The following is a 26,616-nucleotide window of genomic DNA, read 5'->3' on the forward strand; positions in this document are numbered from 1 at the left end:
AGAAGCCGAAAAGAAAAACAACTCTACTAAGAAAAATTATCCGTTTGGCGGGAAACAGACAAAGTGCCCCCTCAAGCGAAAGTGTGGAAAGTCGCAGTGAAAGTGGCGGCTGCCGTTCTCCCCCTGGTCCTTTTGAAATGTTGTTATCCCGGAGAAAGTGAAGTGAGAGACACAGCACTCAAAGATGGCCATCTTGGAGTCTTGTTGCTTCTGGAAGAATGTGCGGATGGGCAGCTTTGCCTGTGCCATCTATACATTGGTATGTTCAGACATGTGTACATATTTCTGAATAATTTCCAATATTCAAATGAGAAATGATTCAAATAAAAACATACCAGTGCTTCATAAATTCCAAAGCCCATAGCCCATAGCTTAAGGAAAATTGGTCTTAGATTATATTATTAATAAATTCAAGAAGAGCCCGTAAGCTATTCTTGTAAAGTAAACAATTTAGCAAAGTTTAAAAATTCCAGTAGGGAAGCTTCGTGTCTACTTATAGCTACCCATAGCTAATTCAGGGAAAAACTCCAAGTTTGAAGAGTTCTTTTAGTACAATTTCTTTATAACTTTACACTTACCATAATTATCAGGAAAAACATGTATATTTTTCTTCAGAAAATCGTTTAGCAATCAATTCAAACAACTTTAAAAATGATTGAATGAATGGAATGGTATATATCATAAGGGCTTTGCTTTAATCCAAAAATTCTTGTCATATTTGCTTGCCTCTTAATCGAAAACCGTCAGTACGTGTATTACGCAAATTCCTTAAGCAAATATATTATTATAACACCCATTCAAGTCAAGTTTCATGCAACGCGAGCAATTACAACAGTTAATTGTCACTTACAGGGGCCTTAATAATAGGGGGTTCTTACACCAAAGTTTATGCCTCCTTTTTATATACAATACAGATTTACTTTGGCTTCTCGACGTTAATGTTCCTGTTCTACCTGCGCGAGGAACAGGAGTTTCTGTTGGGCCAACGCTCAGAGCCTGCGGGCGAGAGTATGCTGGAGAAGGGGGATGTGACTGTAGGTGAGGTTACACTCCCGGAACCCCTCCCCCACGACCAGACAATCGAGAGCGGTTAAATTACGTGTGATTTATGCTCTTTTTGCAGTGACTGTGATATTCAACGTTTTCTTTCTGTTTTGCTCCGTGCTGATGGTGCTATCCTCGGGACTGATGATAGTAGGTCTCCGTCGGGTGAGTGGAAATGTGAACTTATGTATCGCCGCTCGAGGCATCACCTTTATTGGCCGATTGCAGAATAAGCGTCAATTGCTGATACCCTGGATCTGCTTCATGCTGGCCGACCTGCTCATCGAGTGCTCCCACCTGATACACCTGACCCTCTCCCGGCGCGTCATATTCGATCCGATTGTGGGCTTTATCTTCACCATAGACTTCTTCATCCTGTGCCTCAATGTAAGCCGACCCATCGCGGGCTCTAGCTCTGACTAACACTCGGTAGATATTTATCCCCCCCTCAGCTCTACTGTCTGCTGTGCGTCATCTCCCAGTATCAGGCCTATCGGGCCCAACGATCGGAGCAGCAGGAGAACCCCACCACATCGGTAAGTGTTATGTGAATGTGTTGTTCGGCCCCCAAGTATGCTAAGCTCGACTCCATCCATCCAATCGCAACGTTCCCTTCCGCATGCATACACAAGCCTGTTGTGGTATTCACAGCAGCAGAAAAACTAAGCAAAACCCAGCAACAGCACCAACAGCAACAGCTGCAGCATCAGGCCCAGCTCCTGGGGGACGGATCCGGAAATGGTAAGCGCCAGTCGCGCCGTATGCTGGGTGCCGCTAGTCCCCTGATAACATCCCAGCGATTGACGAACTTCTCCACCATCACCGAGGAGGAGGAGCAGCAGTCCCGAGCAGGTAACCGACTTATGGTCGATTTGTGGTCTACCCACGGGTATTTTCAATTATCTAAGCATGTAAAAATACTTTCTCTTGTGCACCTTTAAACACCCCAATCCACAGGCCACAGCAATGGTCACCTTTCGGACCAGCCAGGCTCCAGTGTGGCGGAACCGGAGCTGGATATGGACTCGGGAAATGGAGAGCTGCAGGTGACAAAGCAAATAATTACTTTGGATTCAGTGGAGATGGCAGAAATCCAACACTGAGTTTGGATTATGCAAGGAACCAGCATTTCCCATCCCCCCACCCAATCTAGATTTTAGCCAACAATTCCCGGTGGAATTTTATTCAGAAATGAGATATTTTTACAAATGTTTGAGAGAGATGTGATGCGAGAATAAAAAGGACAATTCCAAAGAAATAGAATACGCATTGCATTCATATTCATTCCTCTTTGACAGTTCTGACGCATGGATTTCATTTGGCACTTCCTGCAGAGGCGGCTCCTCCAGTCTCATTCTTGGAAAATGATTCCAAAAGAGAGCTGCTTCCCAAAGTAAATCCAATGAATCAGAGATTCAGGAAGATAAAGGGAACAACAAACCCCTTTGTAATTATTTCTTTGCATAGAATTTCGCACTATAGTGGGACATTCTTTTAGCGAATGCCATGGAAATGTAGGCTGTGCTCAAAGTAGGGCCCTGCACTGTGCTCCACTGCATCCAAAGGAAGCCCCTGGAGTTGGAGAAATTACAATAATTATTCAAATGCTCAAGCTTCACCCATCCAGACAGCCGTAGGTCAAAGGGATGCTGAAAAAACAGAACCCAAAAAAACACACACAGACTTTCAAGACTTAATTAACTCTCGGTAAATGCTGACTGATGCAGAGACCCTAAAAGGAGTCAAATATGGACACTGTCCTAACTGGTTTTAGTTGGTCGCTGATTATACATGAATTATAATTTAAAGCCTTAATTAAAAACCTTTCCACTGGCAAATAAATGTCAGAAAAAATAACAGAAATGACAACTGTTGGCCGTAAGTTCATCAGGAGACGAGCAGAGGTAGCAGCAGCGAGATTAAAAGCCACTTAATCACTCCACCAAAGTGGCACTCTTAATTAAACCCTAAGGTGGTGTAGTGTGGCTGGGCAGGGCCGACTAACAAGGGATGAATGCTTTAGGATGGAGTGGGGCCCATGGCCACAGAACTGTCATTGACAACATCAGCAGAAGCAGCAACAGCAACGGCAACGGCACCGGCAACAGCAACAGCAGGTACTACAAAGTGTGGACCAGGTGCAGTGGCACAATCCACAAAACAGCTATCTAGCTTCTCTCGGCTGGCAAATGGCACTGGTCTGGCAGCCCCCCAGCCAGGATGGTATGATGCAATGATGCCAGGATGCGAACACTGAACACAGCAGGGCCAAAGGTGGACACTCACATGAACAAAGTGAAAGTGGAACGATGTCGAAGCCAGACTGAGACCCGGAGCCAGAGCCAGAGCTGTTATTACTTTTGTCCAGAGTCGCATTTTGAGTTCAAATATTGACACAGACTCCAGGCAGAAACCAGCGGCAACAACAGTTACTACAGTGACTACAGCAGCTGAGGAATTTGCTACAAAGTCAGATATATATCTGGCTTAATGGATTCCTAAGTGGCGGCATGCACTGCAAAGTGTGCTAGACAAATATCAAATTTCCAGAGAAGCCAGCAAATTCCTGGACAAACACTGATGATTAACAGCCGAGAGCGGCAGTGTGCTTTAGAGCTGGCGAAACCTACGTTTGATGTTTTTCTCTTTTTCAATAAATTTCTGGCCAAAAGCTGTGCAACCTGCAGCAACAGCTGCAGGAATTTTCCAAATTGTCAGTTTTCCGCCTGGCCAACGCTCGTGGCCTTTGAATGGCGAATGAACATTTCTGGCCCAGCATGAGAGCGGTCGGAGGCCATTTAATTAGAACGATCCATCCAGAACGAGCCATCCGCCATATGCACACACGGGACATGACATGGCATGTTTTACCAGATTACAGAAAATCTGTTAATTAAATCGAACGATGGAAATATCTGTGTGCTAGTTATGGAGGAGTGCACTCTATGCCAAATAAAATTTTAATAGCTACACAATTCCAAGTAGATGTTGAGTGTTTTGCGCTCTCTTGGAAGTGCCCCTCTCGACTGTTGCATTCTGGGAAAATGCTAATGGGGCGACATAGTCGTACTTTCAGTTTTACCAGCAATCAACAGTTGGCTCCCAGCCACTTGGCTGTTTAAAGTTGTTGTTCTCTGGCAATTAGGTGGAGTCACAGAACTCTCGCACCACCACAAGAATACACACAGATATACACACAATTGACAATAAGCAGCTCACTTGGGCGTACATACATATATGTATGTACATTCACACATATAGAAAGGGACCACGTTCTCTCTATCTAATTGCTAAGATGGCGGCTACTACTCGTACTGCGCTTGGCTCCTGCGTCCTGTCTGTTGGCAGGATAATGAGTTTTCCATTAGCGCTTGAGTGCGGCAATGGCAATATTTGCCAAGCGTCTTGACTGCTTAAGTGAAAATTTAATTAAAGCATAAGTGAAATGGAATTCCCAAAACCTAAGCCCCCTCGGCGAACGTGATTGGCGTGCAATCGAAGTTATCCCTGGTTTCCAGCCAAATACATATTTGATGAGACGAGACCGAAGCATGCAAAGTTTGACAACTCCATGTCACAGCACCAGCAGCTACAATGGCAACAAAGGCTGTCCAACTTTTCTTTATAGCCATTCATTCGGAAGAACTTTTCCTAAAGGAAATGGAAAACTTATGGGAAAACCACATGTGAGATGGCCCAAGTGATGGCCATATTTGCTTTGGTAGTTTCCTAGCCTTGAATTAAATGTTTAAATTTTTTTCCCCCACACACAGCCACAATATTGACAACTTTAAGACAAGTTAAGGCATAAAAGCTGACAGGACCTTCCTCGCCTCACTGCCTGAATGCCAGCCTGTCTGCCACAGATCCGATCCCCCTTCACTCTGTCTGATTTATAGCATATGACAAGCCCCGAGGAGGGTAATATATGCGTGTGTTTATTTTAAAGAGGCAGAACGACATTTCGGGAAACTTGATGTTTGACGAGAGCCAAAAGGCAGTTTGTCACTCGCTTTATTACGTATACGCCGTGTGGATTGTGGCCTTTACCCGATATAAACTTTTCATTAGAGTGGAAATTTTATGGAGATTTATGCGAGCGTGTCGTGCCTGCACGTAGATAAGCTTTCAATTAGAAAATTAGCATATCAAATGCAGCTAATTCACACATCAAGAGCAGGAGGCCATAAAAGATGTAGCCATTTCAATGAATATTTAATGCTTCAAGTAATCTGTTGGGCACATTAGTATTGTGGTCTGTTCATGAACTACTGACTTCATAGCTTCATAGAGACAATTCCTGTGAGACAAATTACAGATACCAGCATTAAATGATCATAACAGTATTTGGGGCTCACAAATTCCACAGAGCGTTAAATATAAACAGCTTCTGGGGACAACTGCGAGCACAAAGCGGCTTTAAAGGGACTCGGAGTATACACAGCCCTAGCTAGAAGCCCAAATAATTAGGACATAAGTCGGAGAGGCATCCACATTAACGTTTGGCAGTTTGTCAGCAATAAATCCTGCACGTAAATTATGCGGAACAAGGCCCTGGCATCAATCTTGCTACCATCCAGAACACTGGTAGCAGCTTTGATGACACCTCCACCTCCCTGCCGAAATGTACAGAAATTAGACACATGTTTCACATGCGAACGAGGCCTATATACAGTGGATGCTGGATGCTGGATGCTTCCTGGAAATCGTAAGCCAATTTTAATTGAGCCTCTTTGTTTTGTCACTTTGCTTCAAAGGAACGGAAAACCGCGTGCACTCAAAAACAAGAGGGAAAAACCCTGACCTTTTTCCGGCATCAGGAAAAGGGTTGCAGGCTGTTCCGACACAAGGCGCAATTCGCTCGCTGTTGAGGAGCAGTAAACAAGTTCTGTTCTCCATATAGAACCTCATGAAACACCAACATTTGTCATGTTTTGTGTGCCGCTCTCCCTTCCGACAGGCAGGTTCCATTTTCCTTCGCCGTTTTTTGGTTTAAGTAAAAAAGAACTCTTTACCTTTGGTATTATTCTTGAAGGAGAACCCGAAAGTAATTTATTTGCTTTCCCTTTAACCTGCTCCTGGATCCTTTGTCGGCCGTGTTATTTTCCTTTCTTTTCTTCTTTTATGAGATTTTTAATTTGAAACTCGTCTGCACTGCCAACGGAATATGGAAAGGCAAATAAAAATTATGGGATTGCTTGCAGATGGACTGTGTGTGTACTGTGTAAGACATACTTGTTAGCGAAAGAATAATATATAAAAGTGGGGAGTACAAAGGGGAACAGAGTAATAAGCACTCTTTCGTACCATCTGTGTGCGTATATTTGACTTTGAGAAATGAAAACGTTCCAATTGCCAATCTCCCAATATACCCCCAATTTTGAAGGCTATGCGACAGACCGGGACTGAAATAGTTGTCAGGACAACGATTCGCGTGTAAATAAATCCCCAAAGAACTGCCCAGTGTGCAAAGCGATTAATATTTCAGCGATGAATCCAGAAAACTGGAATCGAAGGGCGAGCAAATGCGAAATGGAGCAGTCAAAAGGTGGACCATAAAATTCAATTCAATTAGCGAAGCATTTAAAGCCTCTCATTTAACCAGGGCTAATCAACTTAATTAGCGGTAGGTAAAGGATTAAATGGCTGGGAATCCTGTTCCGCCCAAACTTTCAATTGTTGTTTCCAACAAAGTGAAATTACGGGAAAGTCTAAATGTATTTAGCTGGAAAATTCGCTCCGGCTAAAGTTTTCCTCCCTCATTAACGGCTCAATGGGTGCAGTGGCAAAAAAGAAAAAAAAAAAAGTCAGAAGCCCCTCCCTACCCGCTATTTTCGTGCAAATTTAATTGTGGCCATAACATCGTGCTTTATCCGATACCACAAACTGAAACTGGTAAGTGGCAGTCCGTCCTTCACATGGGTTCTTACTCTGTGTTGATCTTTCATTGGAAAGGCCCCAATGTCACTTTAGTTATATATTTATTTTCTTTGATTTGCATTTGAATTTCGCTGTCAAAACTTTGGCATGACAGCGAGCGAGTGTCACTTGACATTTAGTAAGGAGGGCAGGGAAAGGGACATTACAAGGCAGCGCTTTGCCTTCTTGAATGTCTCACGGGAAAGTGAATCTGTCCGTTGGGGTGGGCGGAAGGGAATCTTGTTTTAAAGGAAACTTAAAATTAATGATAAATCGACTAAAATGTCTGGAGAGTTAACAGGCTTGACATTTGGTGTACATAAAAATAAGCTCTAGAAAGAGACTCGCTGTTATTTATGTGTATGTGTATGTGTCTCTCTTGTTCTGTGAGTCCCCCCAAGCGAAGAGCTAATATTATAATCGCTATTGGAACTAATAAATAATAAATAGTAATTAGTTTTTAGTAGTCAATCAAATCGAATAAATTTAAAATTTTGATGATGGGTGTACCCGGGAAGTAGAGTTTCATGAGCGTAATAGATACATTGAAAAAGAGGAATTCCCCCATGCTGTTCCCACAGAAGCACCGGCCAAGAAAAGGATATCAGCCAACAGGATGGCACGCAAAGGATGACATAGCAAATAAACTTCCATGCGGAAATCATTAGACAGTTTCTAACGAGCCAACATCGATGCAGAATCTTGTCGCTAAGGGAACGCAATTTGGTCTAGGGTTAGTTGATCTTCGACAAGTTAACGGACAAACTGTGTACAAATGAATATCTGAAAATGCAATGCACAAAACGAGAGTGCCTTGTTTAAGGCAGCTGTGGACCCTGGGATGCCAAAGGACCTGATGATGCTAAAGGTCCTGAACAGACGTGTCTGTGATGTAAAATCCCAAATGGAATAGTAATCACATCCCGGGTATCCACAAGTTCTTTGCGAAGTTCTCAGTGTTACTTTGGAATAAATAGAAAATTACCAATTAATTGTATTGTATTAACTTGGATTAATATACTTCGAATTGGATTATAGGAAACGCATTTGACTGTTATTTATGTAACCTTTGTCATTCTTTGAACAATTTGTATAATTAGTAGCCTATTTTGTTGGGAATTAATGCCACTAAAGGTTCAAAAAGAGACTCTAAAGTTGTCTAGCTTTTCTCTCTCTCAGAACATCTGTTTATGCAATTCGGGACTTGGTAACTGAAGAACACATTTTATATTTGAATGGGTTTTACGTGTCCGTTGGGTGACATTTGCGGATGCCATTCACTGGCATCCGCTTCCATTAGTTTCAATCAACTTTCATAAGCAAACAAGAGAGACCAATAAACTGATGTAGGAGTATTTATATGTATGAACCCTATGCGTATGCGTTTGCGTGTGGATATATATTGGCATTAGCATGCATGATAAATAATAAACATATTATAAATAGCTTTTTCCTTCTGCAAACGCTCCGGCCATCAATCAATGGCCAAACCACGTAAGGCCCTCCTCCTCTGGGTTGACTTCCGCCTCATATTACTCAGCACATCCCACACGGATCAGCCAGAATGGCATCGTCGAAATAAGATTTATGCTCTCCGTTTATTTGGGTTATCCATATATTTGCTCACCACATTAAAGCTGATTCTTTAAAGACGGGAAACTTTCGCCCAGTTTCTGGGGACTTCCTTTTGTTGTTGTCTGGCCAGCCTGTCAGAATGGTTATCATGGTTAATTAAAACTCGTGGGACATTCGATTAGCATATTGAATGGCAATCCAAGGCATCAGCCTTCCCTCCAGCCTGTCACGACATTCATTGTCAGAGGCTTTAAATTAATTAATTAACTTTCGATGTAAACATTTTTCAATCAATGTCGTAGCCTATGGGCACATGATGAGTGCGGTGGTGGTATGGTATACGATGATGGTATGTTTTCTGTGCTCAATTTAATATTTATGATATGGACAGATAAGGTATACTCCACCTGGCCACCTGTCATGCAATCTGAATCTGAATTGGCGCCATAGCTGTTGTCTTAATGAGGCTTCCCTCTGAGATATGAATGTAAAGGTCTCAGCACGCTCAAAGAATCAATGGCAAGCCATTATTACCCGGAAGATAAATAAAAGAATCAGCAGCCTTTGATTAGCCCAACAACGAGTCATTCTATGAGAAATTCAAATTGGTAGAGTAGTCAAGCCAACTAAGTGTCGATAATTGCGTGGTCGGTCTCTGCTCCCTATGGTAATCACAGACTTGCATTCAGTCTATAAACATGTGTTAATCCCAGGACCACTTTGCTGTGCAGTGCACACCCACTCCACCCACTCGAACGTGAGCTCCAATGCAATTCCAATCTACTGCGGAATGTTTGTCCATTCATCAGCCGGGTGGTAGGCGGAGCGGAGATGTGTCTGCAGGATGTAGTGGAAATAAACATGGGAATTTAAACAAAATAAACACGCTGAACATGTCGTATACGTAATGAGTTTTGTTCAGTTCTGTTCAGTTCAGTTCAGTTCAGTTTTCTTTCCTTTTCAACGACATTCAACACGAAGCAAAGCAAATCAATTGCAATCAGCACCAGAAGCCGGAGCAGAAGCAATACCAACAATGGATTAGGATGCAGCAACAGCAGCAAAAGCAGCACCAGCAAAAGTTGAAAAAAGGATGAGGATGCAAAAGTGTCAACACGAAATTGCGTATACACAATGTGGGAAAGCAGTTTAAGACATTTTTGTGGGTGTGAAAAACCTCCGCTCAGACATGTCAAATCAAACAAAACCCCCTTTGACAGCAGCGAAGGCGGAACGGAACCCAACAAAAAATCTGAGAGGATGAAAGGTGGTGTCAGAGCCACGCTGACATGAGGGTGTAAATGCCGTTCACGTATACAGCTTTAAGCACATACGAAAACATGAACAACTTCTGTTTTTTCCAGGAATATCGGCACACGCGACCAACCTTTCAAATGCGAGGAAACTCCTACGGAAAATACTCGTACATGGCCAGGCAGATGCCAAGGCTCTTATCAAATGGGTCCATCTAGAGGTCTTTAAGAATTAAATGCCGCTAAGTAATGGCACATCCCTTGGGCAAAAAAAAAACTCTCCCGCCCGAAAAAGGGTTTCCTTATCTATGGACAGAGTTCGGGGAAAACAAGCACTCTTCCATGAGAGATTGCCATCAAGAGAGTGGCTAAGAGGAAAGTCCCCGTTCACATTCCCATTCCAAATGGCGCCTAATGGCCCACGCTTTGCAGCTTTTGGCATTGCCAGGCAACAAAATTACAACAAATTTTTTGAAAAAGGAACTGTATGATAAAGTGTTTCATAAATGTTCAAATATTTCCGTGATACATATAATCCGCTTTCAAAATGAAACCGGCAGCAGGAGGCCAATCGGAAAGGATGCCGAAAAAGGAAATAAAATGTTAATCTGATGAATTTCTGCCTTTGCAAATTGATAAACCAAAAAAAAAATATGTATTTAACCTTAATCTGTGTGCCCAAAGGATTCTGGAGGAATTTCGGTGGATGGCAATCAATAAAAGTGCTAACCCAAACAGAAGTTTCATTCGCAAATCCTCCCCACACACGTCCGTCTATTCCATTCCATTGCCATTCATGAGCTGACATTTGCCAGGAAATTTAGACACTTGTCAACTGTCGTGTATCTGAATAACCCATCAGGATGAGTAAAAGTGCTAAACTTAAAACAATCAAACGCAATGCAAGCCAAATAACTGTCGAAAGCAAAAAATACTCGTATATACCATGAAAATTGACAATCCAATCCACAAACAGCTAAAGCCTCCTGAAAAACTTTCGGACTGGCGGGAGGGGAATATGAAAAAGTTTCTGGCAACAAGTTTTATATAACGAAGTTTTCCATTTTTCGTATTTTTTTATTATTAAATTGTAGTCGTATTAAATGAAACAATCATTTATAACAGCCATTTGGACATGACAAACCGCAAAAAAGTGGTGTACAGATTGAGAATCGGTAGCGGTTAACTCGAATACTATATACTGTACGGCATACAGTGTTAACGGGCTTAAAGATTGTTAATTGGATGCAATTTAATTGGATGCAGAAATACTTACAGTGGAAATACTTACAGGTCACTGTCTGGCTGCATTCGAGACCATCCGAGAGAGCTGTAGGAAATGTGATGAACCCGGGGCTATCGAAACTCTGGAACATCTCATCTGAACTGCCCGGCTCTCTCACGGGTAAGGTTAAGATACCTGGGCGCCCCGGCGCTGACATCATTAAGAGGACGCCAAGGGAAAGTAGTTTCCTTGTTAAAAACACCTCGATTTTCGAGGACTTTCAAACCTCATAAGCACTCCCGCGACGATTCATACCGGATAACTTAGGACCATACTGGCCTATGGTCCCCCTGAGAGGCCCCCTAATCTGACACTCTCACACAAAAGAGATATGTGTAGAGAGAATGCGGTAACGTAATCGGTAGGGAACCAAATGCCCAGCCAAGTTCTATTAAATAATTATTACGAATTGAAGCGCAAACGCATCAATCAATCACCCTATTTCATATTCCACAGCTGCGAAAGGAACGAACCTTTTTGTTATTCCCCTTGGGTCCCTGCTGGCGAAATACATCAAATTTGTTGAGAGCCGTAAATTTACTTTAAAGAGAACGAACTCTGTGAAATATAGTCTCTCAGCGAAAACAGCTGTGGATGTAACTAAAAAGAGACCAAAAGACACTTACATATCCATCCATGGTTATTCGTATCAATGATTTAGAACGGTACCCATCAAAAACATATCGTAACAGCATTAGACACATTGTCATGTGGGCAATAATCACATACATTGTACATATGCCAGCTAGCAGTTTCATAAACTTGCCATGGTAACCAGAACAACCAAGTGGAATAAATTGCCAAGCAAATGTATTTTTGGGGCACACACGCAACAAGGCGACAGCAAACTAAATCTAATTGTTACCCAAACATTGTCACGTAAATGTAGAGCCTTGTCCAGACAAGGCCCCACAATCAGCATCGGCCACCCATCCCTCCATCTAGCAAATGCAATGACTACGAGATACTTGTATTCAGTTTTAGTGGCTACGCAGGCACTAGCACCGGCACCCCCAATCAATAGCCATTCAAGTAGAAATTTAGGAATTGTCCGGAAATTTCCATGTGGAAAATGCAACTGCAGAGCTTTATTAGCTGTAACCGAATATTTGTGCACATAGAGATGTTATTGTAATTGGGACACGGCACTAGGAGCAGAGGTCTTCGATTGATTCGCCTTGGAGTAGTAGGCGTTGTTCCTGCTTATTCTTTTTGGTGCCGCTCTTGCCGCCTGTGGCTTTGCCACGCCTCCGGTTGAGCACACCGTCTGTTTCGTCCATCATTCGAAGGATTGTTGTCTGAAAACCAGGTTATTAGTGTATTTATATCTACAAATCCCTCCCTCTCTTCACCTGATCTGAACAATCCAGTGGGGCAACAGATATATCTCGCACGGCCCTGAACTTGCCCACATTGTTGAGGTGTTCGTTCTCCAGCCGAAAATAGTTCCAAATGAAGCGACGGAAAACCTCCAGGGGACTGAGAATGGTCATCATTACATCACCCTCAATGTAGCCAGCCTCGATGAGGCTCATGGACAGGGTCCAGCTGAAGCGCAATATTAAATCCTCAATTATGCCAAAGTAGTAGAACCACTGTGGGGGGGAGTGAGGGATAATGAATGCATTGAATTATTTTCTTACATGCCATTTGGCCAAATATTTATCGTGGCCATTATTTGTTCCCCATCCACTGGGGATACCAGACACCAGACTCACCGTCGATGAATAAACGATTTCCTCACGCAAGAATCGATTGTCGCCCGCCTTGGAGTCGAATAGACCCCAGTCCATTTTGATGTCCCATGTGTAGGCGTAGCAGGATGAGAAAATTGCTGCCGTAATCCAGCAATAGAACCATGGATTCTCCTTCGATAGGGGATAGGTATCTGCAAGTCGGTGACAGACGGAGGGTGAGAGAGAGATGCTACGTGCTCGAAGGCCAAATAAAATCTTCATGAATTTGAGGTTGACCATGAAGATAGCATTAATTGGCACCTCCTAAGCAACATGCATAAAGTGTGCCTGTGCGTGTGGTCCTGGATGAGTTCCTAATGAACTCGGGGCTCGTATGTATATACATATGTACCGTACCCGTATAATGAATCCACTTACCCGTTGTCGTATGATATTTGTGGGCGAAAATTACCACAAAGAATGATGTGGCGTACTTCGCTGCGTTGACCAGATGCGGAAACGACTCTTTCGTGTCGCGATACCGACGTATGCACTGGGCGAAGCGGAAATAGGCGGGCAGGATGGCCACAATGGGATGGAGCAGGGAGACGTATTGCACGCAGTGGCTGCCATCTTATGGGAGGAAGAAAAAAATCAAAGTTAATTGATAATAAGGACATCGTGCAGCTCCATTTATCCACTCACCCTTCCCCGCTTTTTGCCATGTGGGACTGCGACCGAAGAAGCATATCAAGAAGGGTATATCCAGAAAGGCCGGAACCATGCTGTTCAACTGATCGGCTAGCCAAAAGTCGGCGAAATTCACAAAGCAAAAGGGGGCCATGATCACGCGTATGAGAACCCGCAACGCCCAGTACCGAGCCTCGTGATGGAACGTCCTCGTCGGATTCAGTAGAAAGGCAACCATCAGAATGTAGAGTATCAAGGGAGCCGCATACTGTGGAATGCCCAGGGGATCGCAGAAGATGTAGCTGAGCACACAACAGGCCCATATCACGCCGAATACCGAAGCCACCTCCATGATGTTTTGTTCGGACAGGTGATTGCGCGGATCCAGCTCAAATATCAGCACATGATTCACCCCCGAGGACCGCCACCCATAGACATTTACGCCCCAGAGGAAGAGGCACTCAATGATTAGGAATGGAGCTCGGAACATTCGAAGACCAACACGCCAGTTCTCGCCAAAGCCGTAGAACATGGCTGCAATCACAACCGTTATAAAGAGCACCACAAAGGCGCCGGAGAAGAGGCCCACCTTGAAGGTGGTCCATGGGCTCTGCTGTTCTCCCAGGGGCGGAACTCTCAGTCGCTTCATCGCCCGCTGTCGGTCTCCGCCTTCGATGTCCTGGGTGACGGCCTGCTCCGTCTCCTGGATGAGCCGATCGATGTCTTTGTTCGTATAGAAATGCGCTGCCTCCACATGATCGGTGCGCCACCGTGCCCCATAATCCACGCTAAGCAATTTGTCGTGCTTCTTGAGAATCTTGCGGAAACCCGTGAAATTGAGATTCTGATAGTTCTGGAGCAGTATCAAACCCAGATAGAACTCGCTAAATGCCAACTTGAGATCCTGTAACTTGCGTGCCGGCACATTCTTCTTGCCCAGTGGCGTGCGTCGCTTCCAGGCCGGCAGCTTCTTCGGATGGCCCATTTCAAGGGCCTCGGTCAGCTCGCTGCGCAGATTGCCATATTTGCGTGTAGCCTCGGCCATCTTCTCCGAGTAGAATGTGTTGATCTTGGCCAGCTCCCGGTCGCAGTAGTGGAAGAACTCCTCATCGAATTTGGCAAAGTACCTCGTGACCATCTCACGCTCCACCAGCTCTGCGGATGGCGATTGCTCGATGGCGGCATACAGCATGGCCTTCATTTCCTAGTAACACGAAGGGGAGTATACTAATGATAGAGATCGCGATTTCTCTTGGTTTTGCTCGAACTTGTCATCAGTGATGGGAAAAGCAGGGAGATAAAGAGAGGAACCACGAGCGCTAGCTGTGTTCTAATGTTGATTCTTTCACTTAGTTTGTCCTCTTTCGACCTAATGTTTAATATGTTTCCATTTTTCATTCTTTTACATTTTTTTACATCTGTTTACAGACGTTCTCTCTCGCTCCACTTAGCCAGAGCGCCCACATTGCACGAGAAAGAGCGAGAGAGAGAATGTGTTTCTTCATTCTGGCTATAATAAAGATCCGATCTGATTTAGATGCGGCGATCTGGTAGATATGGTGGAAACAAACTGGATTCAGTGTGATATCTCTAGCTCTCATAGGGCTCTCTTAAGACCAGTCGTCAAACAAGACGAGCATACAGAAAAACCTATATCGACTTGGCTATTGATGCTGATCTAGGATATATATACTCTATGGGGTCGGAATTGTTTCCTTTTGGCTGTTACACACATACAACCACGAAACCAATATAGCTCTATACTCTTTGATTACCACGTATAAAAAGCAACACATCCAGTGGAACATCCAGTCTATCGTATAACTTTTCTCACTCACTGTCCCTATTCAACAACTTTTGCTCTCTTTCATCTACTCTTTTGCCACATTTTCTTTCGCCGTCTTCTCCGCCCTGTTCCCCCTGCTTTTCGCGAGGAAACACTTTTGTTTACGTCCAAGGCAAGCACAACAGAAGACATCTGTCAAAAAGCTCTACGATTTGAAAGTTGTACGCCTGCGCCAAGTTTGCCGCGCGCCAAAAGCTGTCACTGACAGCTGCAGTGACAGCCAGGAAAGCACACCACTCACTCGCCCCACAGATACAGATTTTTCCGCACTTGGCCACTTTTGGACCTGATGAGAAATTTGCGCCTTTTACCTCATAGCTAATATATTGCTTACGCCACTCGGGCGTTATGTGGGCCGTCAAGTGCTCGGCAAACTTCATCTTGGGATGATGGTCTCAGTAAATGCTGCACTGCATCCGCATCGGTCAGAACGGGGAACGCGAACGAGAGCGAGGACGTTGGCTCTCCAAACGCACGTTTTCACGTAAACATCACAACTGGGGCAAAAGTTCTTGGATGTTGGTCCAAAGGCATCGCTAGGGGGACCAAGGCGGGAAAGCTCTTTTTCGATATGTAAATGACTTTTCTCTTTGTTATTGCCTGCTCATTCCGTTTTCAATGTCAACAATCACAAAAGCTTATTCAAAATATTGACTTCAAAAATGGCTTAAATTATCTAAACCGATGTGCAGAATGCAATGCGGTTTTAGTTTCAATATAAGTGACATATTTTTTATTTAATTTTAATTCAAATTCGTTCGATTCCTTCGATTTTCAGTTGAATACTATAATTTCCCAAGTAATTAGCAACGGCTATTAAAATGTACATAAATAAGTAGATGCGATAATTGCGAATATAATATTGTACTAGGAAAACCTTCGGACTGGCCAAGCGTTCAGTAATACTCAGATTAATGTGAATTTTTCTATAGCTGATAGTTATAATTAGACCCCTACCTTTTATGGTCTTACTCTTTTGTAATCGGGTTCCCATGCAGCTATTGCAATCAGCAATGCGATTGCTGAAATTATTCTGAACAGAAACTTGTTTATGATCATATAATACTCGTATAAATGGTGTGTTTATCTGCTTACCTTTAATCTCTTTTAATCATCTAATGATTTTATATACTGTTTATAAATCTTATATGATTAAAGTACCCCTCTGATAGAGGTATTAAATAAAATAAAAATAAAATAATAAAATTTTAGAACAATTTCGCATCATATGAACAAGTATTAAAATATACTGATCTTAGGGGTTCCAACATAAACATGGGTTCAGTAAATAGCTTCAAAACTGAGGGACTCAATGTAGCTCTGAAAGGGTACAACAAAATGATCGTAGTAGACTAAGCTTGTCATATCGACTCGAAGCAAACCACAAAGATTTGACACAAACTAGATCAATAGCTCTACAAAATTCTTTTAAGTTAGAAGTCGTACAATATACGTCTAAACGACTCACCACAGCAGTAGCGGTAATAAAAACCGATTCCCGATTCATAAGGAATGCCAGAGGCCCCAAGAGAGAGGCGGTAGGTGGGGGTATGTGTTTTTTCTGCTTGCTCTGCTTATCGCAATTGACGGGGGTTTCTTTGCTCTGCCCCCCCGCACAGACCAGTATCGTACGCTCTCACTATCTCTCTTTCGCTGCGGGTTGTGTGCTGTATTTTATATTGATTGAAGAACAGGCCCGCGCTCGTTGCCCCCCACCCGCATCGAGTCATTTACATGATCACATTGGAACAAGCGGACCAGAGTGCACAGTCGTGAACGCTCTGTGGCTGTCAGTCGCTGATTAGCCCGCACACTGGAAAGATCACTCTGCACTGAAGTACTACGAGTCCGAAAAGTCGAAGTCACACCGGTGCAACACTTCTAGCACTAGCGGAAGCGATAAGGAAGCAAATCAGTTGGGTAAACTGTATGATATAAATCGAAGGAAAAGTGTCGGCGATCATTCATTCAGCTGGTAGAACCCCAAGAAGCACAATGACCAAAGGAGTACTTCCAACAGCCGAGCAGGTTAATGAGGTTAAGACACGGTTTCTCCAGAAACTAGAGTCGGAGCCGCCAGCAGGTGAGCGAAAATCCAGCAACGAATTTCCAGTCACCCAATCCTAAACGTTTCCCCTTCAGATGCCTTTCTTCCTGAGGATCTGAAGCGCATCACCGACAACGACTTGTGGATCACAAAGCTGCTGGAGGCCTTTGACCTCGATGTGGAGAAGACCCTTGCCCGACTTTGGGAAAACTTGGCTTGGCGCCAGAGCTACGGAGTATATAACATTAACGAGAGCAATGTGAACCAGGAATATCTGCACGACGGCTCGATCTATGCACACAACAAGGACAAGGAGGGCAAGCCTCTGCTCATTCTCAGCCTGAAGAAGCACTCGAAGAGCAAGAACCTGGACGATCTCCTGCGCCTTGTCGTATTTTGGATTGAGCGCATTCACCGCGAGAACGACCTCGAAAAGATAACCATCTTCATGGACATGACTGGCTCTGGGCTGGGCAACATGGACTTGGACTTTATCAAGAGCATCATTAATATGTTTGAGGCCAACTATCCTTACGTGCCCAACTATATCCTCGTGCACGAACTGCCCTTCCTGCTAAATGGTAAGTTTTTTGGATTCTTTTTGTCAGATATGACTTGAAATAATGCCAATATTTGGCTTCCTTCTCAGCTGCCTTCAAACTTGTCAAGACCTTTCTGCCTGCCAAAGCCCTGGAGATCCTGCGCGTCACCACCAAGAAGGATATCACCGAGTATGTGGACAAGGACAACTGCCTGAAGCTGTGGGGCGGCAATGACGATTACGAGTACAAATTCGAATAGAAACAACCTCAAATTTAATCCCAAACTCACATAAACCTCAAACTGTATAAGAGAGTGTAAATAATACGATATTTATTGCCTGAGATACTAATTACTGATTACCGATGGTTTCCCTATTCCAACACCCATCAAAGTACAGAGCTTTCGAAATGATAAAAAAAAGCTGAGCGAAGCTTTGACTCGAAGCTAATTGAAATGCAGCTGAGCATTCGCTCGCCCACGATCACGTTCTATTGCAGAGGCACGGGCTGGAGCTGGGACAGAGGCAGGGGCAGAGGCTTGCTACTACTGCCCTTTTGGGATGCCTCCCATCCCATCGGGTGTATTGTGGTGGTGCTCCACATTCGCCTCGCACGCCAGTTGACTCCCAACGACTCCCAACGACTGGCGATCGTTGATAGCCCTGTCGACACCGTTAGCCAGTAACCTGCACGCGCTCGGGGAACTCACTTGCACATAGCTCTCGCACAGGCCTGGTCGGTGATTTGTCGCTTACAATATAAGCACCATAGTTGTTGGTGCCTGTTAACAACTTATTGGTTGGCAGGCTGAAATCTAATCACACATTTCAGTGGGCAGTGAAAGTGGATTACGATTACTGATTAGACAGAAACGCGATTAGAGTAGAGCACAGAAATAGAATCAGTGTTTGCTGGAAGTAGAGTTCAATATTCAGTCTGTCGACAGTCGTGGTTGGTTTCGAGTGCGGATTTTAACCGATTTTTACTCGTTTTCATCATGGGCGTTAAAGTCATAGAAGTGACCCCGGCGCAGATTGAGGAACTGCGCGAAAAGTTCAACAGCAAATATGCCACAACACCGCCAGCAGGTGAGATAATACTAAAGTACCAGCCAGATACAAAGTGCAACGTACATACATAAGTATCTGTGACTAATGGATTTGATGTGCTTGTGCCTATATTGTAAACTCTGTTTCATATACAAATGTATAAATACATACATATATGTACATATGTGACAGGTTTTTCTACATACATATATGAACGTATAATAACTAGAATTATTGCAGTTTCGGTGAATCTTTTGTTTATAATCGTATCCCACAGCGCAAACGAGTCGGTTGGATCATATTTTACCGGAAATTTTTGCCTAACTGAATAAATATACATAGAGATCTGACTGCAATCCACTGAAAGCTGCGTTTGTTTGAACTTGAACTTGAAAATCTAGCTATGGCTACCTAAATAGTTAAATATATAGTGGAATGGGGCTTATGTACATATATAAGCTATTTTCCTCGGGTCAACTAGCCCTGTAATTTGAGGTTCTCAGGCGATACCAAAGAAACCTGAGATCACAACGAGATCAGAACATTAACTAAGCTTATCACTCCGTATAAACAGAGATATTTTGTCAATATTTTCTTACATTATCGCTCTGTATTCGGAGATAAAAATTTTAGAATCGTTAAAATCATTTAATATAAACAGAAATATGCTTGTAATACGCTTCCCAGCTCCTTTCCATCCGGTTGACATTGATCGCATACGCAATGATCATGTCTGGCTGCAGCGATTCCTGGAAATGTATGATTTGGATATGGAGGCGTCCATGAACAAGCTATGGGAAACCTGCACCTGGCGAGAGTCGTACGGGGCAAATGATCTGGACGAGAGTAAATTGAACCAAGAATATCTGAAGGAGGGCTCCGTGTTTATCCACAGCAGCGATGTGGATGGAAAGCCGTTGTTGGTTTTCCGCGTCAGGTTGCACAGTAAATCCAAGAGTCTGGACGAACTAATTCGCATTGTGATCTACTGGGTGGAGAGGACCCAGCGGGAGAAGCACATGACACAGTTGACCATATTCTTCGACATGGCGGGCACGGGACTGGCCACCCTGGATCTAGACTTTGTGAAGCGCATTGTGGAGACCTTTAAGATGTACTACCCCAATGCCCTTAACTATATATTGGTGTTTGAGCTGGCCTGGGTGCTGAACGGTAAGTAATCAACTTTGAACTTTCACCTAGACACTAAACAATACTTTCTGCTTCACCACCTTAGCTGCCTTTAAGGTTATCAAGGCCTTGCTGCCGCCCAAAGCGGTTGAGATTCTGAAAATGATATCGAAAAAGGACATCGGCCAGTACATTTCCAAGGACAACTGTCTGGCCAGCTGGGGTGGCAGTGACAACTATGAGTTCAGCTTTGTGGCCGAAACGAAGCAGGTGGTGGCATCAAAGCCGGTCGCCAGCTCCGACGACGACCAGCTCGGCCTGGGTGGGGACAAGAAGGTGAGTGAACCACGTGACACACAGAGACATCAAGCACAACAAAATCTCGAACAGTGTCCGGCTATTGGGAGTGTTCCATTTGGATTTAGCCGGAAAATGTTGGGGTCTTCTAATTGCTTTTCTGACCTGCCGGGTCCGGCACGCTAGCGACCTTTAGCTTTCTCCATAATTGATTTACATTCTCGGTGTGTACTATTGTATTGATTTAGGGTGCGCTGCTTGCGTGTCCTGCGTGTGTTGACGCTGCCTGTCCGAAAGGAACGCTCTTCCCCAGTAACCGGACACTGAGAGAAAAATATGGATAGAAGCCTATTGTTGAGACTTTTGCTTTAGGAATAGCTCGCAAATATTCCCCCAGTGTATTGTTTGGTTGGAGGCACACATTAATGGCGCTATTAATAGCCATTTATTTCACATATGTATGTATTGTTAAACTTTCGCTTTCTGGCTAGGGTCGGCGGTCAGCGGAGCGCCAAGCGTAAACCATTGACCCTTAAAAAGTAGAACACTCATATATGGAAATATGTTAAATAGGGCATTCCCATAGGGAGAATTACACCATTCCCATACGCAATACACCAAACGTTCTACATCCACACACACACGCACTTATGCTATCCCCATTTATTGCTTGCACCCCACTCATTTGTAATTGCACTTTCATTCGCTTTCAGTTTCAATTCATTTTCCGAGAGACCGAAGCAACAGCTGGAAGAAGCTGATCGCACAACGGAGAGGAGAAGGAGGAACAACCACCAGCTGTGCTTTGTCAAAAAGCTCCCGTGTCAGCTTTCTTTCGTGCTTTTTCATTTGTGTTTCGCGGCGACAGCGTCGTCACCATCTAGTCTTTTTTTTATTCCAACGCAACCTCATTTTAACGTTACGCTCTTCAATTGTTTCAAATCTGTGTCTTCATGTGCATCTGCGGTGTTTAATGTTTAATTGTAATTAACAAATAAGAAAAGAGGAAGAGCAGAAATCAAGAGGCGGAAGCTGCATTGCTATACACTATACACCCAATTGATATTCATTCTTAAGCCAACATGCCCAGGGTAGGTACAGAGCGTCTGCATTGGTATGTGTTTGGTACGGTGAACTCGCGCTAAATTATTTGGGCATTATTGTTTGGTGCGGTGTTTAAAATAAAACCTGTATTATCATATGCATCTCAACGGATTTAGTACCATGAGTGAAAGAATTTCAATAAAAGGCTTCAATTTCTCATTCTATGGCGTGTTTACTGTCTAGTCTGTGAGTGATCATGTGTTGTTTACGTGTAATGCAAAGCCATAGTGAATCGAATTGTAATTCAACACCCATTTCGCCTTCGATATTGTGATATGGAGGTCTCCTGTTTATACAGTTTAAACAAAAGAACGTATTGTTTAAAAATCCATCCCGTTGATTTTTTCAATCGGAGGCTCCAGAACTGGTTTGAATTGAACTACAAACTAGCTCCGAAATAGGCACTAATGTGCTAACGCTTTGCATAAATTCCCTAACGCGCTGCAACCGCTAGAGCTGGCCAAGTTGTCGATGGATCTGTAGAAACAAATCGGTTACTAAATACATACCATAAATGCATATTAAACAAAAATCTCAATCTGTCTGGATATAAATTGAGCGTAAGTGATGACAAAGAACAACATACGTGAGTGGAGCAGTGTCCAGAGCAGGGGAAATACCTCTGCGTACATTGATAGACCATATAAAGATGTCATTATTGTCGCACCCTGGCCGTCAGTATCCGTATCCTCCGGCGTTGTTAGTTTTAGAATGCCAAATAAACCGATTTACGAGATGGCCTCCACAATACAAGTGGAACCTTCGTTGATGCGAACTCAAGGGTTCTTTTAAGGGGGGAAAGACGAGTGAGGGCTCTTGGAAAAAATGCCATTGCCAAGCACGTTCGACACGAAAAGCCTACCGACCAGTGGGTGGAATAAGTAGGCAAAAAGAATGAGAGGGGGCGACAACGACCATTTCCATCAGCATCCATTCTAACTTGTTCTCTGTAATCGACAGGTACACTTTGCCAAAATCGCTCCCATGGTGCTGAAGGAGTCCAACATCGGGGACATGCACACCCCAACAGAGGGTAAGAATATGAATCAATCTTTTGGGAAAATTATCAAATCGAAAATCAACCTGAACTGCTTATTGTGTCATTGTAGCATTTGAGTTCTCCTCATTTCAGTTGAATCTTTCGAGCTGTTTCAAAATTTGTTTTATTACTAGAAACATTTTAGATTACAAAGTTTTAAATTACACACATTTATATATTATTCTATAAGCAGGCATGTTGCAGCTAGAGCAGAAGGAATTTGTCAACTTCAATCAGAAAAATGCGGAGGCCACGGTGAACTTCAAGTGCATCTCCCAGAAGCCAGTGACCTATAAGGTGAGTTGTTCGCGTCCCAAGCCCCGAAGCGTTGATTTAATCTATTTCGCCCATATTCAGATACAAACCACATCGCCAGAAAAGTTCCGAGTGCGTCCACGATGCGGCATCATATCGCCCAACGAGAAGGCCGAAATAAGCATCTGGCTAAAGTCGGAATACAAACTGAGCGAAGATAGCAAAGACAAATTCCTGGTGATGGCCATGATAGTCCCTGGAACGTGCGGTGGAGCAGATGTGGCAGAGCTGTGGCGGAACAAATGCACAGGTGGCCCGGAAATAGAACAGCATCGTCTGGTCTGTCGCTTTGAGAATTCAGCATCCAAATGCGCAGGCAAGGCGAGCACAGCAACTTTGGACTGTGCAAAGGGTGGAAAACCGGACGTAAGAAACACAGTTAATGGCCAGTTAAGATTGTGTGGTAACCCGTTTACTTATTGCAGTTACAGGACCAGGTCAAGGCACTGTCTCGGCGCGTTAAGGTTGGAAATTTCGTCCAGTATTTAACGTTGCTTCTGGTACTGTTGCTGTACGCTGCTGTCGGGTTTTTGTTTTTTGAACATTACTATCCAGTTGGTCCCGGCAGCTGCGGCAAGCAATCTGGCGCTTTTTGCCCCAATAAGCGCAAATAATATTTACTGCTCCCTTGTAATCTGACCAAGCAGGATGGGAAGAAGGTGGCTGATGCCACTGCCAAGCACAAAAGCAATAATAACCACGACTGCTATAAACTAGAAAACTACGCATGTGCTTTTGATTTGATGGACCTGGGACTGGACTACAGCGAAGCCGATTACGTCGACTGTTTAGAGGCCCTTATCCACGCACAGCTGCAATTGAAGCGCAGCTGCAATGGAGGACATCAACTGAGTGGCGGTGTAGCTGGCGGCGGCCATCTGCTTGGTCTTATTGCATTCGCACGCAAATTTATGCGCTTCATCCTCTCGTTATCCCTGCTATGCGGCATACTGTTCGTCAGCTTCTACCTGGGCAGCACCTACGACGAAAATCAGGCCGAAACCACATCCCTAGCTACGTTTGACTCAGGAGCCGCCGCCGAGGGCAATCACCGACAGCCGTGTTATTTTTAGTCAAGCCAAAATCACCATTAATATATCGACAATGTACTATATGCTTACGCGTACAAAATTCCAGTTATATGATATTCAAACATGAGTAAAAATGGTTAAGCCTAGTTTGCCTCTTAAATTTCATAGCTCCCAAATTACCATCAGCAATCTCGATCCCCGCTTAAGCCAAGAATTTATAGTTTTTAGGATGTCTTGTGTAAATTATAAACCTGAAAACCTTAAGGAGTAAAACAGTTAATTAGTAAGTAAATCAAATTTAAACTTGTTTCATTTTCTAACATGTTTCCATTTAAATACAAAATTTACTAAAGTTTTGTCTTACGATTATCAAACTTAACTCCTGGTTCGACCCGTAAGATGCCTACAATACCATCTCGGAGAAGTTATCTTAAAGTTGAACATCAATTCAAGATAAATTCTCCAGGATGGTATCGTATGTATCTTACGAATCGAACCATTTCTTAAGTAGGATAAGCGTAAGACAACTTAATGCGGTCAAAAAACAATTGGGGGTAGTCAACTTTTATACAACTATTCTTAAGATTTAATTTTTTTTGGATCCTCCTCGCTTGGCAGCGGCCTTCTTCGGCGGAGTTTTGGAGTTTCCCTTTCCTCCTTTGGCGGTTTCCTTAGTTGAAGTTGGAGGAGGAGAAGCAGACTTTTCCTTCTTGCTGCTCATGGCTGCAGCAGGCACAATTTCCTTTTCATTCTTCGCATCAGGAGCTCCGCGCTTGGCAGTGGCTTTCTTCGGTGGAGTTTTGGAGTGTCCCTTTTGACCTTTAATAGTTTCCACCGTTGTAATTGGAGAAGGAAGGGGAATATTGTCCGTCTTGCTGCTTGTGGCTGCTGCTGGCATATTTTTTTCCTTTAGCTCCTTCGCATCAGCCTCACCCAAAAACAGACCATGCTGGCCACCGCCCGATGCAAGCAGCATCTTTCGGTTTTGGGTATTCTTGCCACTGACAAGTACTGGCTCCAGTTCATCATCGCCATCGCCTACACCCAGCTGGTAGTTGGTGCCCATGCCCCACGAATATAGCTTGCCATCTGCAGTAATGGCATATGAAGAGATTTCGCCACATCCCACATGCACAATATTGTCAGACAGATTATTAGCGGGCGTTAATTGGTCCACCACATCCTGCTTGCTGCCCAGGCCCAGGCGTCCATACTCTGGACGACCAACGACATAGCATCGTTGATCATTCTTCAGAAACAGTGTATGGTGTATACCACCAGAAATCTGCTTGATGTCTTTAAGAGCAGTTTTAATCGGATGTAAAATCAGATCCTCATCTTGTTCGTAAGCCAGCTGCTTGAAGTTGTTCAAGCCGACGGCCCAAATAACTTCTGTTTGGGATTCCCGAAGGAACGTACAGTAGTTTGTAGCCCATATGGCCTCGAATGGCTTGGTTCGATTCACGATTAGCTGGTCCGGTCGCAGCAAATCGCGCTTGCCGCGGCGACCTGGTGGAATGTAAACGAAATAGTTTTTTTATTTCAGAAGACACATGTGTTGAAAAAATAAACTCACCCTCTCCGCCCACTGAACGCCCTGAAATGCGTCCCAGCTGGCCCTGCTCAGCGCATCCGACCGTGTACACTTTTCCCCTGGTGGTTAATATAACCAAGTGATCGGAGCCCGAGGCAATGCTGCAGCAAACAGTTCCCGCCAAAAGATTGGCGGGTACGCGCTTGTTCCCATCAATGGTCAAGCCCATGTTTCCGTGCGAATCGCGGAACGATCCCCAAGCATAGACGCTGCCGTCTTCTAATATGCAAGCAGAGTGCGAATCTCCCACCGAGATGCGCACTGCTTTGCCGGGCAAATGGACCAAAGCGGGCACCGACTCGCTGCCGTCCTCGCTGGTATCTCGCCCCAAGGCGCCCTCGTCGTTGCAGCCAAAGGAGTAGATATCGCCATTCTCCGTCAGCACGAGGCTATGCATGCCACCAGCGCAAACATCCACAGGATTTGGGATGTTCTCAACCACTGCAAGGCGCTTCCGCTCCTGGATATCCTCACCCAAGCCAAGCTGTCCGAAGTCGCCCGTGCCGCAAACCAGCACGGTGCCCACAGTCTGGCGTCGCTTGGGTATATCCAGGCTGAAAGCAATGCGCGCCCTTTTGGCCAAGGTGGGCTGTGCTTCTGCCTCGCCGGCATTGTTGTTGTTCGTTACGGCCTTGCGTCGCGACATTTTTGTTTGTATGATGTTTCAAAAATCGAGCTTCAAAATTTCACAAATTTAGTCACAAAAACTAACACTGAAAATGTACAAACAAATATAAGGTTATGGACGCTACCTCCTACCAAGGCGATGAACTCACAATGTAAATTACGCCTGCTCTGTTAGGGACACGTTTTCTTGCAGATTCCTGTGGTCGGTACAACGTTGTCGCTACGATGGTTTTAATGCGAGTGAAAACCAAATAGCGAAAAAACGTAGATCAAGATTTATTTTGCCGAAAAATGCGCGGGAACCGGCAGCTGCTTGCGATCAGTGTGACCGCAGACTTATCGATAAAATATACCGTCCGACCCTCAGAAATATACCAAAATATACCGCCTCAATTTTAAAATATACTGTAAATACTGATAAAGTAGTACCGTATTTTCCTGAAGTCACCATATAAATGAGGGCAACACGTTCGGCGCTAGTTTTAATCTGTAAAAATGGCCGATGCGGCCGAAAAAAATAAATAAAACTGTAAGGTTACACTGAAGACAACA

The 26,616-nt window shown here is 44.0% G+C and overlaps 5 protein-coding genes across 6 annotated transcripts; 3 read left to right on the forward strand and 2 right to left on the reverse strand.

Annotated features, from left to right (window-relative positions):
- The first annotated feature begins 54 nt into the window (after positions 1–54).
- LOC6602929 lies at positions 55–2,281 on the forward strand. Its single transcript, XM_026992996.1, has 7 exons — positions 55–259; positions 915–1,038; positions 1,124–1,209; positions 1,273–1,431; positions 1,497–1,586; positions 1,677–1,896; positions 2,002–2,281. Exons 1-7 carry the CDS (start codon positions 185–187, stop codon positions 2,145–2,147), a joined length of 900 nt encoding a protein of 299 aa, XP_026848797.1. The 5' UTR covers positions 55–184; the 3' UTR covers positions 2,148–2,281.
- Positions 2,282–12,134: 9,853 nt separating this feature from the next.
- Positions 12,135–16,270, reverse strand: LOC6602928 (xenotropic and polytropic retrovirus receptor 1). Of its 2 annotated transcripts, none has more exons than XM_026992941.1 (6): positions 16,246–16,270; positions 13,458–14,646; positions 13,191–13,385; positions 12,795–12,964; positions 12,429–12,671; positions 12,135–12,374 (listed from the first exon to the last, which is right to left on the reverse strand). In XM_026992941.1, exons 2-6 carry the CDS (start codon positions 14,641–14,643, stop codon positions 12,225–12,227), a joined length of 1,944 nt encoding a protein of 647 aa, XP_026848742.1. In that variant the 5' UTR covers positions 14,644–14,646; positions 16,246–16,270; the 3' UTR covers positions 12,135–12,224. The 2 variants fall into 2 exon arrangements, with proteins under 2 accessions (XP_026848742.1, XP_002027979.1); XM_002027943.2 differs by lacking the exon at positions 16,246–16,270 and adding an exon at positions 15,600–15,763.
- An 833-nt stretch (positions 16,271–17,103) lies between these two features.
- On the forward strand, positions 17,104–18,227 carry LOC6602967 (motile sperm domain-containing protein 2). Its single transcript, XM_002027942.2, has 3 exons — positions 17,104–17,371; positions 17,431–17,916; positions 17,985–18,227. The coding sequence occupies exons 1-3, from the start codon at positions 17,284–17,286 to the stop codon at positions 18,134–18,136; spliced, it is 726 nt and encodes a 241-aa protein (XP_002027978.1). The 5' UTR covers positions 17,104–17,283; the 3' UTR covers positions 18,137–18,227.
- A 198-nt stretch (positions 18,228–18,425) lies between these two features.
- On the forward strand, positions 18,426–24,140 carry LOC6602966 (motile sperm domain-containing protein 2). Its single transcript, XM_002027941.2, is given in 7 exon segments — positions 18,426–18,965; positions 19,614–20,099; positions 20,164–20,393; positions 22,419–22,491; positions 22,691–22,794; positions 22,855–23,178; positions 23,238–24,140. Coding segments are annotated over 7 exon segments (1,956 nt in total). The 5' UTR covers positions 18,426–18,874; the 3' UTR covers positions 23,886–24,140.
- Positions 24,128–26,361, reverse strand: LOC6602965 (regulator of chromosome condensation). The gene is made up of 3 exons (XM_002027940.2): positions 26,214–26,361; positions 25,420–26,150; positions 24,128–25,352 (listed from the first exon to the last, which is right to left on the reverse strand). Exons 2-3 carry the CDS (start codon positions 26,081–26,083, stop codon positions 24,430–24,432), a joined length of 1,587 nt encoding a protein of 528 aa, XP_002027976.1. The 5' UTR covers positions 26,084–26,150; positions 26,214–26,361; the 3' UTR covers positions 24,128–24,429.
- Positions 26,362–26,616: the final 255 nt, after the last annotated feature.

Source organism: Drosophila persimilis, unplaced genomic scaffold, assembly GCF_003286085.1.
Source record: "Drosophila persimilis strain 14011-0111.01,24,50 unplaced genomic scaffold, DperRS2 tig00000798-arrow-arrow-pilon, whole genome shotgun sequence".
In the NCBI taxonomy this organism is placed as follows: Eukaryota; Metazoa; Arthropoda; class Insecta; order Diptera; family Drosophilidae; genus Drosophila; species Drosophila persimilis.